Below are 18,588 nucleotides of genomic sequence, written 5' to 3' on the forward strand. Positions count from 1 at the left end.
CAAAAACAAAGATTTTTGCAAGGTCCCAATTTAAAGTTCTTAGTAGATTGGAGGGAAACTCGTGCATGATGTCTAACCTCCTAAAACGCAAGTTTGACAGCATGCAAGAGTTTTTCCTCAGAAATGTTAACTTATTTATTTACAGGTGACAGTCTTAAGGGGCGCTGGGTCAACACACAAACACTCACATCTTCAGACTCTGACTGATGACCGTCTGTATTAACCTCCAAGTCTGGAGGCCAACAAGCTTTTACTGTGTGCACTCAAACAAAGGGCACCATCACACATGATGGAGGCACAGGCACACACACATACAGACACACACAGATCCAACATGGTGGGAATGACAGAAGCAGCTGCCGGCATGTTCTGGGGGTCGTGTTAGATCACAACACTGAGGAGAAAAACAAATTCTTTAACTGAGGGGGCAAGATGTGAGTTACTGGATCACATGGTCCCTGTGTGTGTGTGTGTGTGTGTGTGTGTGTGTGTGTGTGTGTGTGTGTGTGTGTGTGTGTGTGTGTGTGTGTGTGTGTGTGTGTGTGTGTGTGTGTGTGTGTGTGTGTGTGTGTGTGTGTGTCCCTCCATAGTTTCCTTCTTTCTTTTTTTTGTTAATGGACTTTGCATAATAACAAAGTCAGTGTGCTCAGATTGAAACATTTGTTTTTACATGTTCTCTTAAATAACGTGTTCATTATGATATTTTGGTTTTCAGCAGAGGTTTTGGGTCACCTTACGTTTCAATTTGAATCTCTTTAATGAGTTTCTAAGGCTAACGAGGAGGCATGAACGATGGCTGTTGTTTCGTATTTAAAGGATTTTTGGAAAGTTTTACCTAATTAGTAAAAAAAAAAAAAAAAAAAAAATTGAACGAATGAAGGACAAAACTGCTTATTTTATTTGGATTAATTTGAATGTTTCTTTGTGTGCGGAGCAGGAGAACCTGTTGGCGGTTCTGCTGCCAGGCGTAGCCGCGCGATCCCAAAATCTGTCATTATCTGGCGGTATGAAACGCTGTTAAAAATGTTCCATTTAACGACACTCTTGGGTGCATTGAAGAAAGAACCGGCTTTTCAGGGCAGGGGTCATTAATAAAAAGTAATGCTCCCGCTTTGGAATTCTGCAGGTGTGATTTGTCTTCATCGTTAATGGAACGGACTGATTAAGAAAGCAAATAGTGTGTGTGTGCGTGTGTGTGTGTGTGTGTGTGTGTGTGTGTGTGTGTGTGTGTGTGTGTGTGTGTGTGTGTGTGCGCGCGTGTGTGTGTGTGTGCGCGCAGGTGATTAGAGCGCCACTGCCTCTACCGCTCCAGTGTTGGTGTGTCCTGGTATCCTCTCTTTGGTTGAATTATTCAGGCTTAGCAAACAGAGCTGACAAGACTATGAGTGATCCTTGGCGTTGTTATTGACTTAGACTTTATTTATAGAGTGTGTGGTCCCGCCGCACGAGCTGCACACATGCAGCGACGGCGCTCCGAGGTCTGCGAGCAGACACGATTAATCAGAAGAATGTTATAATTAAGCTTAATACCCTCAGGCTTCACGAACACACACACACACACACACACACACACACAGAAACAACACTATATGTGAGCATGCACATAATGTGTCAGCAGGGTGGATGAGTTTCAGAGGGGTTTTTCGAGGGGCTGTTTGTCCAAATGGCTTCGAGGCTTGTTCTCTTCATTGGAGATGTTGTTAAACAAAAGTCAGTTTGTTGCAGTAGCGGGGGTATTAATACTCACCCTTGCAGATGTATGAGCGTTTACAACCAGCCGTGAGAAAGCCCGTTTGTGTTCAGCGTCGGACGATGTCTGGTGATCCCCTTTCAGTCCGGCCTATTTTGGCTGTTGGGTTCACGTGAGAGTCTTCAAAAACACACATTAGTCTTCCGAGTTTCATTCTCCTCTGGAGTGAATCACAGTCACTCGCTTTCTTTCTTTCTTTCTTTTTTTTTTTATTCCCATGTCGTGTCAAAAATAAACACAAAGACTCCTTTAACTGAAATTCATCAATGTACACAGCAGTTATTTTCAGAGTTTTTATTTCATTATAAATAGTAAAGATAATGCGCTTGTACACATGATGTTATGTGATATCGCTTTGTCCGATAATACAAAAAAATATATGTCAAAGGAATGAAAGGACTGCTTTTTCTGTGGAGCTCCCGCTGTGCCGTCCTTCTTCAACGCCGACTGTAATACCAATATAACGCCATCACAGAATCGATATAAACTTTTCAAAGACATTATGGCGGCCGAGCTGAGTGACGGCACTTCTGAGAAAAAAGGGGGGCATTAGGGGGGGGGGCCGAAGTGATCTCCCCTCTGTACCGTCCTTGAAGGTAGATCCAGAGGCGTGGCAGTTTCAGCAGAGAGGTCGGGGGAGCACAGCGCCGTGTGTGCGTGCATGTCTGACTGTGTGTGTATGTGGAGCTTCCGCTTCTGCAATGTCGAAATGCAATGCGAATTCATATTGTACAAAGATGTGATGGCGGCTGAGCTGAGTGACAGCACTTTGAGCAGTCTGACAGACGGATGGCCGTACAGGGCGGTTAAAGTATTGTCACCTGTACATGGAAGAGAAATGTAACATAGTTCAGAACATCGTGACAATAAATATGTCGGGAATGTGTCAAATCTAAACTTCCTAAAATGGTCCCAAGCAACATAAAAAAATAAAAATACAGTTTTGGCTTTGTTATTCCTGCTTCCTGTTTACATTGGCGTTCCCTTGATTAACTCTTTTCCTCGGGACTCGAGTCCTCAAGAGTGCGCTCCCCTCAGTGTCCCGTTACAGCAACATGGATGGGAACGTTTGGCACTTGTTTTGGACCCTTCAAAGGCACATGTGTTGCTCCTTTGCAAAGCTTCAAACAAGATCCAGAGGAAGGATCCAGAGTGTTTCGTAAGACTTTAAGAGGCACGTCTCGTTTTTTTTTTTTTATTGTTTTAGTGGAGACTCTGAGATATGTGATATTGCACTTCTGGTCAGCTGGGAGAAAGTCTGTCTTCTTAAGTCTCGGAGTCTCTCTGTTTCTCAAGTGTCTCGCTGCCGTGACTTGTGACCCGGTGGCTTTTTCTCTCCGGGAGAGGATCTTTAAAGGATTCTTTAACCCTGTGATCGATCTTGCCTATCCCAACCCATCCCCCTCTTCCCCCCTTCCCTGTAAAGCCACTTCTCTGCCGCCCCTTCTCTTCTGCTCTCTCATCTGTCACTTTCCCCTGAAGTCGCCCCCTGACCTCCTCTTTAAAAACTACAAAAGGGCGGGATCCCTGCTTCACCGTCCTGAACATCAATGAGACATGGAGTGAGACAGAAAGGCGAGAGGAGAGAGAGACAGCGGGGGGAGGGAGAGGAGTGTTTGAATGAACTTTCTCTGCAGTACAGCCGGGGGTGTACATTACAGGTTTGGACACAATAAAACATGCAGACATTTTCTGCTCAGGTGTTCTGCTCAAACAAATCAAACTCAAATCATCAAGCCCCTTTTCTTTCTCCCCTTTCTGCAGACACAATCTGGGGATTCATTTGGAGGTTTGCTCATGTAGCCCTTACATCATGTCAACAGGCTCCTTCAACAAGGTTAGAAGTCTCTGACAATAGATTTGAGTCCACAGATGGTGTTTGGTCACTGGAACAGCCGGTAGAAATGCCTCTTGGTGGCGCTGTAGAGGGGTCAGATCTCCACTGTGCCACACGTTAAGAGCTGACGTCTCTCCTCATCTTCTGCACTGATGCAGCGATGCTCAAAGACACACAGTTTTTGGTCTGGTAGTCCCTCTTCTGGTCCCTTCTTTTTGTTCCACATAGAATGAATAATACATAGTCCCCCCCCACACACACACACACACACACACACACTGCAGGGAGAACATGTCCTGGTAAATGGTAGCAAAACTTTTGGTCCTGATAATAAAGGTTTTCCATCTCTGTACACACAAATGTCTTCCCTCCCCGTCGCCGTCCCGTGGAGTCTCGGGATCAGGTGATCTCAGGTCTCAGATAAGGAAAGGCACCTGTGCAGAAGAAGGGAGAAACGGCTGTTAAATTATTAGCAGTGAAAGGGGATTTTTTTTAAAAAGATATACGGCTGCAATAAATTTTCGGCATATGTTTGAGCTTTCCATTTCGCTAACATCTGGCTATTGTTAGCGTAGCATGCGCTCACGATTGGTTTGGGGTGTGAGGTCAGAGGAGGGAGATGTGAGAACAGAAGAGTGCGGGCGCTTCAAATCATCATTATTGTTAAGTGAAGATGCTGAATCATACTTCACGCCCGCGACCCAGAAAGGCACAGTCAGAGAGTGAAGAGCTCGACATGAACAGGCCCCGCCCTCAGAAATGTCCGGGTCTCTGGAAGACCAAGCTGCTTTTATTTTAAATGCAAAATAATGGAATTTCAGACACACTATTAATCACGTCAATGTAGTGGTTTGACAGTCCTAGTTTATGTCTCTGGAAGACTTGAGGTGTGAGTGTGAGTGGGACGACGGCTAAAAAAGAACGAAACTCCTCAATATCCAAAAAAAAAAGACGTAGAGTCGGGCATACTGGTTGACGGGTGAGCTCTGCTTAGCAACAGAGACATTACCTAAATAAAAACAAACAAATACTTCATGGATTACCAATTTAGTTTCCTTGCTGAAGTCTAGCATTAGCTACGTGTCACCAAACTGTGCAGCAGTGTACCCAGTCTCTTTACACTGGAACCTGGAGCAGCACGATCCAGCACTGCCTCCCCAGCTGACCTCAGAGCGAGCACCTGTTTCTAATCGCCGTCCTGCCAGAGGCTATTAGCGTCCGTCCACCCCCAGAAAGGACCTTTCCTCTGCAGCTCCAAACCAAACCGCACACCGGCTATCCAGTCGCATTGATTAATCACATCAAGATGGACCGCTCGGGTTTGCAGCGTTGCGGAGGTGTGTGTCGTGACGGTTGTCTTTTCAGCTTGTGTGTGTGTGTGTGTGTGTGTGTGTGTGTGTACACAAACGCGAGAGGTTCTTCACGTGTGTCACCAAAATCCTTCCCTCTGTTCACTCTGAGATATTTCATGAGACATGTGCGTCTCTCGGATATTAAGGCCGATATTAATTTGATACCTGCCGCAGTCAGACCCGTTGGATTGTTGGCGCACTCTTTGAAGGCTTGTCTCGAGGTTGCCTCAAGGTCAGTGGATGAACCTGATTGGTCCACCCCCCGGTGGACTAAAAAAAATTGGAAACGGGCGGCCGCTGTAATCACGCTGTGACTGAAAACGACGCGGCCGTCCAAACGTTTCAATGGAGATTTGTTTGAAGTTGATTTTAACCCTTAAGGTAACGGTAATGTGAAGTGAAAAGAGCCTCTCGCTGGTACTCAGGTAGGTCATCTCTGCGGGCTAACAGTCAGAGGAGGAGGGCGATCATCAGGCTCTCTGTTACCCTGATGGGAGCGGACTCTGAAGTGGACCTAACCGCAGATTTCAGTATCAGTGCTCGGTTGATCGCTTCATAGAAGGAATCAGATCTGCACAATTAACCCCAACACTTGAGATGCCATGATTGGAGCCAGAAAAAAACTGTTGCACAGCCGCTGTTTCCATGGAATCAAAGCATGAACGCACGGTTACTAGTTATGTGTGTCAGAGCATTGGACTACCAGAACACCCGCTAATCATCGACTGTATCGGCTGACTGGGTTCAGATGTTTTCACCATAATTCTTTCAATGAAAAGAAGCGAAAGGTCAGAACCAGGCGGGCCGCTCGCTGTAGCTGCTGTTCAAAACGTCATGTAAAGAATCTGAGCATGATGGAGAGCCACTAACATAACGGAAGGCTTTAATATAAATAATTTAAATCCACTTCTGGGTTATTAAATCTATTTCATATTTTTAAAATAATGTAATGAGATGAGATTTATTTTATAGATCTTTATTTTCATATTATTTTTTAACTGAAGGTTATCTTCTTTTATGTTTATATTCTGTACTTTTCACACATTTGCAGGAATAGCTGTTAGATATGATGCACTTTGCCTTTAAGGTTGCTCGTGGTTACGGTTGCAGGAGTGATGCATCACTGCTGTCATGTGATGCTACGCTACGAGACGGACATTAAAGAATACGAGATGCTCAGCAGACGTTGTCCCCATGCGTTTTAAACATTCTCAACTTGCACAGTCTCACTTTGAAGACGTTCAGACTGAACTGTAAGAGGAGTTCACAAATCGTCTCCATGACGACGTTCAGACGAGATGGAACAGCTCCTTCGTTACGATCAAAAGTACAATAAGATATAAGATTTAATTTGAAAACCTGACAGTTGTTGCTGCTTCCTGTTTGTATGTGAAGCACAAAGATACATTTCTCTGAAATCATTTTCATTTCTATGAATTTCTATTCAATTTTTAATTTGCTCTTACAATAAGAAATGCACTGCTGGGTTTCCGGAAGCTTTGTGAAGCCTTACACACACAACAGTCTGAATTGTTATGAATAATATCGATGTCTGAACATATTTATCTGAGTCAGATCGGAACTGGAAAAAAGTAGATTGCATCTCTAAAATGAGGTCTTTCCGAGTTTGTTCATGCAGGTCTTTGGTTGGACCTATAAGGATGAGAATAAAAGAAATCTGAAGTTTATTGACCTTACTTTGTCCGTACTGGCCGTACTGATAGGACGCCACGTGGTCGACGGTGTAGCCTGGCGAGCTGTAGGAGGGGGGGCAGTAGGACTGGGAGCTGGGCAGGGAGGGCAGAGCCGACATGGAGGGAACACTGGTGAGCCCCTCCAGGCCCTTGATGTGATCCATGCGCTGGCTGCAGCTGGCCGCCATGCCAGCGGGCGGCTCGAGTCCGCCAGTCAGAGGGGATATCGCGTAGTCGCTTTGGGGCTGATGTGGCACGCCGCCGGGGTTCAGCAGACCCATCACCTGATGGAGGAAAGAAGAGAGAATGGAAAGGTTGGATATATGACGCGCTTTCTGTCGGTGCTATTTAACTTTCCTGTGGTGGTGAATTCACGTTGCATTGAGGAAGCACATAAACACACACACACACACACACACACACGCACACACGCACACACGCACACACGCACACACGCACACACACACACACAGAGCGCTGTGCTCCCCAGCTGTAGCCATCTGCTCTGTAACGCCTCTGTTACAACCTCTGAAGACGGTGCAGAGGGGGGATCACTTTGTCCCCCTGATTATGTTTCTGCAACATTCAGATTGAAGGTGAAGCAGAAATATCGCGGCTTGAAACCGGAGTCCGAACGGGGTTAGTTTGAAGTCCTTACTCGTGGAAGACCGAACATTTTTAACAACCAGTATTCATGCTCTCTCTCTCTGCCATTGGGTCGTCACAATACCAGATGTTTTAAACTTCATACAGTTCTTCTAAAAATGTAATGATATCGATGCTGTTTTCAAAACGTCCTAAGCACCTGATATGGCTGCTTGTATCGTTTTAAAAGCCATGGTATTGAAGAGTATTGACAGCCTAACTTCAGTGCTCCACTTCAGTGGTCTCAGTGAGAGCGCCAGCTGGAGGTTCGCAGGTAGGACGCGGTGTTAGCATTGATGCATTCGGCTCCAGTGATCAGAGGAAGGAGGGTCTGTGCTCACAGCTTTGCCTTTCACACATAAAGAGCAGCTGTGTATCCAGATGTAGTCTTTTACATCGTGATCCTGTTAGATACCCAATCTTTGAAAATCTTAAAAAGTCGTTTGATGTCTGAATGAATTCTTCACATTTTTTCAGTCCGTTTTCAAATGAGAAAAACATGTTTCTTATTGTTTTTGGTTTCTAACAAGGTTTGATAAGACATTAAAAATGTCACTTAATTTAAGTGTGTGATGTGTAGACAAAGACACACTCTCAGAGAGGAAATCCCCCGCGGAAAATCAAACGGGCCGGTCCCAAACAGAGATAGCAGCAGAGGAAGAATTAAGCAATTTGTCTCACATCCACAGCTCCACTTATTCTTAAATTCCTTTTTGACACTGCTCCAAAAAGCCATGGCGCAAGATAAGTTATCTCCCCAAAAAGAAAAAGATATGCCGACAAAGATAACACAAAGAGGAAAAGGTCTGTGTGCGCTCGCCTCTGGTGGACCGCAGAATAGATTTGCAGTTTGAGAGAGCCGTTAGCTCTTGACCTGGTCTTTATTAGCGACCAGATAATCAAATTTGGGGGGAATATTCCTCGGCCAGAGAAAGAACGGAAAAGAGCCGAGGGGCTTTTCAACTGGTTTCAAAACAGACCTGATACCATCAACCCCCCCTCACCCCCGCCTCCTTCAACACTGGCTGGATTTACCTGTCCATCATCAAAGTGCTCAGTTAACCGTTAATAAGAAATCGAGGCTGCAGCTTGATCACATAAGAAGGTAACCCTGAACCTGCTACTTCTCAAATGCATCACATCCCGCCTCCTTCCACGCCGCGCAGAGGCCTCCAGGCTCCTGCAGTCGTCCTAATAAGAAGCAGCTACTCTGCTCTAAGTGACATATTATTCTACATCCACACACACACATGGTCCTGCTTAAATCATTTCCCAAGTAGGGGAGGTGAACGGAGGAGTCCATGTTGATTTGGGAGAGGGGAGTCGTGTTTCCTCTCATGCCAGGTAACATTTTCCTAAAAAATTAACCTGCGTTCGGACGGGTTTGGCTGGAACAGAAAGCAAGTACTAATGCCGTCAACGAGCCGCAGAGCAGGGATACATGTTCTTAAAATGACAAACTTCAGTTTGGTGCTTTTCCCGATATATTTTTAACCACATCCCAACCCATCATCCCTCTCTCTCTCTCCTCTGAGCTCCACGAGACGCCCGATGGCGGGTCGGCCTGCCCTTCATATCGGACCGCTGCCGTCGCCAGAGGCCTCAATAGAAGCGCCCAGGAGTTAGCGGGGAAGAATGTCTGGATTTTTTTTGGGGGGGGGGGGGTAACATCTGAGACAGGACATTCTTATCCCACTCTATGAAATATATACAAATAAATTAGAAAACGTTGCTTTCAAACGTCCGACTGGCAAGGCAAACTTTTGAAGAATGCAATCCCGAGGAAATGTTCCTCTAGGCTGGAGTAAAGTGTGGAGTGTGTGTGTGCACGCCTGTGAGCTCCTCCTGTGTTTTTATTCATGTGTTTGCGCATGCAGCGGTGTCTCTGTATGTTTGGAAGCATGCATGAAGCTTATTCAGCATGCTCAGGTAAAAGGACATGCACACTCTCAGATGGAGGGGACTCTCCAAGCACAAACAACAACACTGCTAAGAAGCAGTGATAGAAACTGCTCGTACTGCTGCTTTAAGGAACGCAACAGATAAAACAAATACAGAATTCAATCTTCCAATCTAAACAGAAGGTTGAAAAGTTCACTCGGCCATGCCGCTCAACCATGTCGTGTAATACTTGTGCAAAATATGTTGCAAAATCCTTAACTGATCCTGGAAACGTCATGGAGCTGATCAATTATCTACACTTTATATGCGTGCGTTTCTCTGTAATTACACTGAGCTACGTGCATTGGGAACGTGTATCCCCGTCTTCACACGGCCACGGCGCTCTCTCCGAGGAGGCGGAGCGCACCAGGCTGAAATCTCATTTTCTGCCTGTTAGGGTCTCTTTCTCCTGTCGTATAACCTCTGTTTGGTGCACAGACCTCCAGACTTCATGCCTGGATAATTGGCTGTAATTGTCTTTTCACTTCTCATCTGTCACTCGCTCCGTCGTCCTCCTGGGGTCATCTCGCTTTCCTCCTCCAGCAGAGCCGTGTGAGATGCTTTATGACTCTTGTATGTTTTCACCTCTGTGAAATATTATTCTACAGGAGAGTGTGACTTTTTTGAAGCTCCTGACATATTTGTGTAAAGCCGTGTGTCTGACAGGACAGACCGTGTGCATCTCTTCATATCAAGTCAGAATCTCATTCTACGACTTCCGGTTATGGCGGCGAGCGAGGTGGACGTGGTTACTCATGCTCTGTTTCTAATCTTAAAATTAATTCTTCTTACATAAAGGCGTAAAAAGAAAAGTGAATATGCCAAGACAAGGAGTCGGCGAGGAACCTAAAACATCTGAAGAGATCGTTAATGCAGAAAACGTGTCGGGGGTTTGACCTTGAAGACGGAGGTGTGGGAGGTCAAGCAGAATGGTCACGCAGATGAGGCTGAAAACATGCTGCGCTGTGAAATGATCCGGATACTAGTGGAACTATCCGACTCTCGAGGTGTAAACGCTGTCAAACACACGTTTGTTCCTTTTGAACTGAACTTTCAGACGAGTTCACTTTTTGTTTTTGATCTGAAACCAGTTTTTACTTGGTTTGTTGACGCATTCAGAACATTCAGGGACAAAAATCTAAATTTTAAAGCTGTTAGAAATAAGTGTGAGGTTTTCTTATGACACGTCCTGATTTGTTTAAAAAATTAAAAGACGTATCTTTGAGTTTCCCCCTGATTGTTGTCCGGCTTCACGCAGCTCAAACACACATGTTTTTGTCTTGGCAGTATTCACACACCTGTGGAGAGAGTCCGTTCCCGATGGCCGGGTTCATGGGATTGGCCGGTCCTCCGGGGCTCACGAAGCCGTCCGAGTAGCCTGAGAAGGAGTGGCGTCCGGAGGCGAGGCAGTATCCGGAGCCGCCTTCTCCCTGACCTCCTCCGCCTGAGGCTTGGTGGCCCGAGGAGGGAGGGAGGGGCTGGGGTCGATGCACCGTGCTGGGGGGCTCCGACACTACCGAAAGCATCACAGAGAAAAGAATTGTCAGGACTGTAGCAAAAATTAAAAACAAAAAACGTCCTGCTGTAGTCGAGCAAAACTGCTGCCACATTGATAAACCGTAAAATTTCAAATATAAAAATTTCAAATTCAAATTAATTTACGACCCAGTCACTTTTACTACACTGCTGCATGTTTGGACAAATTAAGGAAACTTCATTTGAGGCCGTGATGCATTTAATGTTGGAGATCAAGAATAAGGAGAAAATGCAACACGACATAAAAAACATGAAGATGAACTTCAGCAACTGTAGAGGAAACATAGAATGTGTGCAGGGCGGGACGCAGGTCTGCATGCTGATTTACAAAGAAAGATCAAATAACTCATTTAATTTGTTTATGGCTTTCCTGACTTTGTACACAGGTAAATATTCTTTCACATCTTCCCTGAGAAGGAGTTTAGTCTCCTGAAGGAGATAAAAGCATGCGGTATTAATAGTTTTATGGAGGGTTTTGTAGGTGATGATGAGGAGGTCAAATAATATCAAATAATTCCACATGAGCAGAACCCTCATGGTGACGCATTTGTGCGACCATAAAATAATTTTTCTAGCTATTGTTGCCACATTTTTTATTCCATCTTTCTTCGGGCTGAATTTATTCAAATTAAAAGGTTGCAATCATGTCGTCAAATAGTTAGTGCAAGAAGTTTAAAGAAGTTCCTGCAGACGTTGAATAACTAATATTTAGGTTTAGTGTTCCAGGGTTTATATTTGGACTCGTCTGTGTCCTCGTTGGGCCTTTTTTTCAGATCATCTCAAATAAATACAACTACATTTTCCCCTCACAAACATTTTTTTTAAATTGTCATTGTAAAACAGAAACACACTTGATGAAACGAGTTCAATAATTCTCTTTGCTCAGCGTCTTCATGTCCGACTCGTTCTCTATGTGTGATCACAAATGGCCTGAATATCGACGTCACTCAGTCAGGCTTCAGATTTGCAGATTGGTGATGCTGCATGCAGTGCAGAGGTATTTTCTTTCTAACTTAATTAAGGGTCTACGTCTGGGTTTGGCTTGGTTATATCAATCAGGAGACTTTAATGCAGGCTGGGACCTTCTGTACGGTGGCTGGGAAGTGCAAACCCAAATCAAGTGTGAAACACTTTTGCAAATCCTGAGACAAATTTACACTTTAGAAAATGAGTTTACAAGATGAGAAACACTCTGACGAGCGCTGAGACAAATTTACAATCGGCTGAACACTTGCTACCTGAAACCCCAAGCAAATTTACAAACAGAATCGACAAAACGCCCCAAAATAAATCTTTAAAAAAAACAACAACCAACTACTTGACCCCTCGCTCAGTCACTTCCAGCATTCGGTACATTCCCTTTTCCGGTAAGATTCTGTCATTTGTAAATTAGTTGGGGATTTGTTCAGCCGATTGTAAATTTGTCTTAGCGCTCGTCAGAGTGTTTCTTGTAAATGTGTTTCAAAGTGTTTTGCTTTTGTAATTTTGTTTTATAAAATATTAAAGACAGACAGAAAAGTCAGCACACTAAATGTCAGAGCGCTGATGAAGGCCTTGTGCTGAAACGTACCTGCTGTTGTTCTGTACGCTGCTGCTCTCCCCAGATAAAAGACTCTTTGAAGGGCATTTAGCGTTTTGACTTTTCTGTCTCTCTTTCGTCGTGTTGTAGTCATGCCCCTTCAAAACTGTATTACTGTATGCTCCTCTTTTTGCTGTTTTATAAATTATTAAAATGTAAATTTGTCTCCAGTTTTGTAAAAGTGTCTCACACTTTTTAATTTTGGTTTGCACTTCCCAGCCACCGCATTTTATCGAAAACTCACAGTCGTCTTTTCTCTCGTACACATAATCCCTGTAAACACCATGAGAGACACTCCGCCTGTAATGATGTGTTCATTACATTATTAAGCTTTTAATTTAATGACATGAGTCTGCAAACCCTGACAACATGTTTAATTTTGTTTCCTGTTTCAGTCTCCAGATCTGGAAATGACCACGTCGCTAACTTCTCTTTACTTCTCCATGATGCAAAGGAAGGATCTTCTGTCCCCTAAGCAAAGCTGAGTAACATTTTGAATATCGTTTCCTGCTGTCTGCATGCTGTGTCTCACCTTGTGCTATAGATGAGGGGGGGTAGGTGCTGTCAGAGAGCTGGTACGGGGGGATGCCGGGCATGGCTGACGGTGGGAAACCTCCCGGGATTAGGTGATTAAATGCCATCAGTTGATTGGCTCCTGCTTGCTTCCTCCACCTCGCCCGCCTGTTGCTGAACCAAACCTGGAAGGACAACGCAGACATTTATAAGCAGACATTTTTAAGAAATACAAAATAAATACAAATTAAATTAGATTAAAGCAACAATTGTAAATCATAGTTGTTGTTTTTTAAGCAGTTCACACACTTTCAAAAATACCAAACAACACTTCTGTCACAGCTTTGTCAGAGTGTGAAGCTGAAGAGGAGTGTGTGTGTGTGTGTGTGTGTGTGCGTGCGTGCGTGCGTGCGTGCGTGCGTGCGTGCGTGCGTGCGTGTGTGCGTGACGGCTGGTTGCACCGAGTGTGTGAGTTACACAATGTGTCCATGTGGACGTGGGCTCATGCTGGGTCTGCTTACACTAACCATATGGTGCTGGTGGAGGAGGATTTACTGGACTCAGGGAACAGAAACATGGAAAGCACAGATTGGGCCTCTGGGAGAGATAGTGAGAGTTGTGTGTGTGTGTGTGTGTGTGTGTGTGTGTGTGTGTGTGTGTGTGTGTGTGTGTGTGTGTGTGTGTGTGTGTGTGTGTGTGTGTGTGTGTGTGTGTGTGTGTGTGTGTGTGTGTGTGTGTGTGTGTGTGTGTGTGTGTGTGAAGCCAGCAGAGAGCAACAGGTGCCTCTAAATGTTCAAAGTGACGGTGTGAGGGATGGGGTTGGAGGGGTAAGTGAAAGTGTAAGCACAGTATGTGAGAGTACTGGGGACAGTTTAGTTCAGTCTGTAGGGACGTGGTTCAAGTCCCGGTGCAGACCGAAGTAAGGAAGTTGGTCTAGTATCTGCAGAGGTGCCAGGTCACTTCCTGAGTACTGCAGAGGTGCTCTTGGGCAAGGCATCGAACCCTCACTAGCTCTAGCACCCTCCCTGTGTAGCAGCCTCACTCTACATGCAGGTCCACTGATCCTGTTTGTGCAGGTGTTTCGGGCCCAGTATGTTTCTCAATAAGAGTGTAAATAAACAAAATATGTCAAATTAAATTAAACTGAAGAATGCATGTTAGCTTTTAACTCAGAGTTTTTATACCTATCTGCTGTTTGTACATTTTTAACACAGTTCCTGTTTGCAGCATGTTTCCAACTGAATCCAGAATAAAATTAAAAAAGTATTTCTTCACCACTGAATTAGCTCTGATTACTATCCTAATGGGTTCAATGTCTGCATGCCGAGTGAGAAATCATATAAAATAATATTGATGATTTATTGTGATGAATTCAGACTTTTGCAATGTGTTTATTATTGCACTCTGCTCATATTGCAGTAAGCATGCAGCCCTAAAGCAGCGTCTAAAGACATGTTCCAGTTTGTATTTGTGTGCTGAGGTCAGATTTACAACCCCTTTCACAATCCATCATATGCCGTCCACTGACGATGGTTACCTGAACCCTGGCCTCTGTGAGTTTGGCCCTCTGTGCGAGCTCCTCCCGAGTGTAGATATCGGGGTAGTGGGTCCTCTCGAAGGCCCGCTCCAGCTCCTCCAGCTGCTCCGCTGTGAAGGTGGTGCGACTGCGACGCTGCTTCCTCTTAAGCGGCAGGTCGGGCTCTGACTCCACGTCCGATCCCTCGTCTGAGTGACTTGCTGTTCGGACACAAGAGGAGGAAAATATAAGAAAAATTGCCAACATATCTCAGTGCTCTCGCTTTCGCTATAGCTGCAGATTTTGGTCAAAAGCTGCGGTGGTGCTGTTGGCCTTGCGGTATTGTTTTGCGCCCCATGTGCAGAGATTATATTCCTCATTGCAAGGACCGTGGGTTCGAATCTGACCTCGGCCTTTTGCTGCATGTCATTACCCCCTTCTCTCTCCACCCAACGTTTCCTGTCTCTCTTCAGCTTTCCTCTCCAATAAAGGCAAAAATAACCCAAAAAATAATATCTTTGAAAGAGGCGCTGATGGACTTAGCAGTAAGGACGCACCCCATTTACGGAGGCTGCAGTCCTTCAAGCGGGTGGCCCGGGTTCAAGTCCAACCTGTGGCTCCCCACTCTCTCTCTCTCTCTCTGTCTCTCTATCTCTCTCTCTCTCTCTCTCTCCCTGAAGGTCAGGACCCCCACTTTGAAATACAGACCACAGATATAGACTTTAAGCTGAACTTTGAACCCCTGTTGAAGAGAAGATATACGAACACACACCTGCTGCTGCTTTAGACACACTTCCTGTTTATTACTTTTTACTAACTAGTAGATTTTACAGATTTTCTTACGATGCTTCCGATCATTTTTGAGCCTTTAAAGATTGTGTTTTTTTCTTAACGCACACATACACACGCTGGAGCACCATCAGGCATCTCTCTTCCTCACGGCGATGTGGACAAACAGACCTCCATTCAGAGCAAATATTCTGAGCCTCAGGAGTAATCCCACTGCACTGGATTCCCGTGGCTCCACAGGGGGACTGGTGCACTAAAAGCCACACAAAAGGCTAATTTGGATCCAGGGGCCATTCTTTGAGTGTGTGTGTGTGTGTGTGTGTGTGTGTGTGTGTGTGCGTGTGTGTGTGCGTGTGTGCGTGTGTGTGCGTGCGTGCGTGCGTGCGTGCGTGCGTGCGCATCATTGTGTGTATGTGTGTTTGAGTAGCCATGAGCTGTTGCCTGGATGAGGGACAAACCGTTCAGTCTGCTGAATCCAAAGAATTCTGACTCTGTTGCCGTCTTGATTTGTTTCCTCTCTGATTTCTGCAGCAGCAACATCGTTCATATTCAGATGATCAGATGTCATATTGAGTCACTCTCAAGGTCACACTCACAGGAGGCAATCCGTACCATGCCTAAGCATGCTTCACCCCCAAAAGTCCAGGTTGTTTGACTAGTGTAAGCGCTTCGATCTGTGCTCGAGCTCGGTACACTTCCTCGGCCCTGGCACGCTTGGAAGAGGTGTGTCTCAGTACGGTATAATCCTGAAGTGCTATGTCTGTATCTGACTAAAATGACTCAAAATAAACCACAAAGTTGGAGCGCCGGTAGCTTAGTGGTTAGTGTGCGAACCCCATGTACTGTATGGAGGCCATAGTCCTCCAAGCAGGTTCAAATCCGACCTGTGGCTCCCTTCCTGCATGCCATTCTGCACTCTCTCTTCCCGATTTCCAACTCCATCCACTTTCCTATCACTAAAAACAGGCATAAAAAAGCCCAAAAATAAAATAAGCCAAAAGTCAGTAATGTTCTCCGTGTGAGACTCATCGGGTACGCCTGAGTCCTCAGAGAGCATATCAAGTTTATGGAAGTACTAACCTTCCATCTACCAGAAGGGTCTTCCTTTATTTCAAAATAAAAGCACACAGCAAGTAAAGTACTCCCAGCTTAAGACAGTACAAACATTCAAAATAAAAGCCTAACAATTTTTATTTTTAAAATTGAAATAATGAAATCTAAAGCATCCAAATAAACATATGATAAATCGCCATTCACCCTTAAAATGTAGCGATGAATCACAATCAGTTTGTGATATTCATCGTGGCTGAGCTGCAGATCTAACGAGTCCTGACAGCTTTTGTGTCACTTCTCTTCATCTCGGTATTAAAACTTTTGTGACGACGCTCAGTGGAGCAGCAGCTTGGTTTCTTAACTCACCGCTTCAAACACTCCATTGGCTCTCTTCTAAGGTTCACCACGGTCAAGGCGCCCACTTTTTGTGTCACACTTAATTAATTCCCCCTCAGCGTAGGGGAAGTTTTGTGTGCAACACTGTATTAGTTCCCCCTCAGAAGCAACAATAAAATACAAGAGAATCCAAATAGCTCGGGGCCCCTCATGTGAAACTGATCCTCTCGGCCCCTTCGGCGATTTTCCCCTCAGAAACACCAATAGCAGTGGGAGTCAACTTAACATGCATTAGCAGCAAATTGGTAAAGAAACATTCAAGCATGAGGGAGGCAATAAGTAAAATATTTTCAAAGGGGGAGTAAGAGAAATGGAGACATTGCCCTAAGCCTCTTCTGCATATATTGCGATTCTGCACGCGTAGCAGCATTTTTTAAAAAGAAGCCAAAGCGATACAGGGGTGTACATGTTCTCAAATAGATGCAGAGAATAATAAGTAAAATCCAAAATGGCCCCCTTGCATGCAAAACTTGACTTCCCTGAAACTGTTATGATACATTTAAAACATTTTATTTGACCAGTGGGGTTACAGGCCTCGTGCATCCGCCAGGGTGGAAAGAATTTGGGGTGTGGAGTTGTGGAGGCTTTGGAGTTTGGGGCAGGATGGCTGAAAAACAAGAGATGAGGCCTTTTGTAGCCTCCCCCTCCTGTTCCTGCATGGAGGAGGGCTGCTAGGAATGCTTTTTTTCGCTCCCCCCCCCCCCCCCCCCCCCCCCCACCTTCGTCTCTCAGACTTTAGCAGCATGCACGTTCCTCGGCATTTCACAGGGATTTGGGCCCTGGGAAAGTCGAGGAGGACGGGAAAATCCTTAATCACTTTGGAATTACCTATCGGTTATGACTGCTACCGGGGTCCGGAGCACTTTTCAAAAGAAGCGACAGAGTGGCACCTCCGGAGTCTCGGGAGTCTGGTCTCGATACAATCAGATCCTTTACAGAGGGCTCAAGCGCTCGCAGTTGTTCGTCCGTTCGACTCTTTGTCCCTAGATGTTAAGTTGCATTTACAGATGATTTAAAACGAGCAGCATATGCATGAAAAAGTTTTAAGGGGAAAACTTCAGACTTGCACATTCTTCTCTTCAAACAACAGCAAACTCATGATTCGTCCCAACAAACATCGTGTAGCCCTTCGTCACGCCACCCTCCTTACACAAGCACCACCTTCTCCTCCGTCTTCTCTCTCTCCCTCGTTCTCACCCTCTCTTTGTCTCCCCTGCTCTCTCTCTCCCTCTCTCTCTCGCTCTCTGTTTTCCACCCATATTTCTCTCTGTGACTCTCGGGCTCTTTGTTGCTCCACAGAGCCGAGGTCTTTGCTGGCGATTTCCACGCTCCATCTGTGGAATCCGTCATGGCTCCCTCGTCCCTTCACAGTGGAGGGCTGTCACCTGCCCCACGGGGGAGCTGGGGAGGGAAGGGGGAGGGGGGGGTGGAGACATATAAAGAGGCTCTGCAGAGGGCTTGGGCGGGGGTGGGGGGAGGTTGAGTAGATGTGGGCACAGCCAGGGGCATTCTAACCCCCCCCCAACCCCCTCCTCCCTGAAAAAAAAAAAAAAAAAAAAACCTGCAACCCCTTCCTCCAGAGGGAACTGTAAGGGCACCTGGCGGGATGAGAGGGGCAACTGTGGCTGTTACAGCCGATGTAAATGTACCCATGGGGATAGTCTGCATGGTCTGTTGTTGATGTTGTTGTTGTTAGTTTGTGGACCCTCGACAGGAGAACATCACTCATTAAGGTCAAAAGAAGACCCTCCAAATGATTTCCCACATCCTCGTTTGTTACTTACCACAAACTTGAAGTCACCGTGTAGCCTTTGAAACACACTAGTGACATATGAGACGCTTTTAGAAGACACCAAGAACGACAGAAAGTTGTCAAAGGTTAGGAGCGCTGCGAGGGTCCTCGACCGAGCTCAACAGCAAACAGGCGATAAAGCCTATTTCTTCAACAACAGAAAGTTGTTCTTAAAGAAGAATGGGGTGAAACGAA

The 18,588-nt window shown here is 45.4% G+C and overlaps 1 protein-coding gene across 12 annotated transcripts in view; it reads right to left on the reverse strand.

The window, feature by feature from the left end:
* Positions 1-2,029: 2,029 nt before the first annotated feature.
* Positions 2,030-18,588, reverse strand: part of pax3b (paired box 3b) — a 29,050-nt gene continuing 12,491 nt past the window's right edge. For 9 of the 12 annotated variants that reach the window (XM_065960575.1, XM_065960573.1, XM_065960571.1 and 6 more), the window contains exons 5-9: positions 14,385-14,584; positions 12,867-13,032; positions 10,518-10,732; positions 6,638-6,917; positions 2,030-4,021 (exon numbers count right to left, since the gene is read on the reverse strand). In XM_065960575.1, coding sequence (XP_065816647.1) covers positions 3,987-4,021; positions 6,638-6,917; positions 10,518-10,732; positions 12,867-13,032; positions 14,385-14,584 — 896 coding nt within the window. In that variant the 3' untranslated portion in view covers positions 2,030-3,986. Of the gene's footprint in view, positions 4,022-6,632; positions 6,918-10,517; positions 10,733-12,866; positions 13,033-14,384; positions 14,585-18,588 lie in introns of all 12 variants that reach the window. The other 3 variants (XM_065960576.1, XM_020636883.3, XM_020636880.3) reach the window with 1 other exon arrangement.

Source organism: Labrus bergylta, chromosome 11, assembly GCF_963930695.1.
Source record: "Labrus bergylta chromosome 11, fLabBer1.1, whole genome shotgun sequence".
Classification (NCBI taxonomy): Eukaryota; Metazoa; Chordata; class Actinopteri; order Labriformes; family Labridae; genus Labrus; species Labrus bergylta.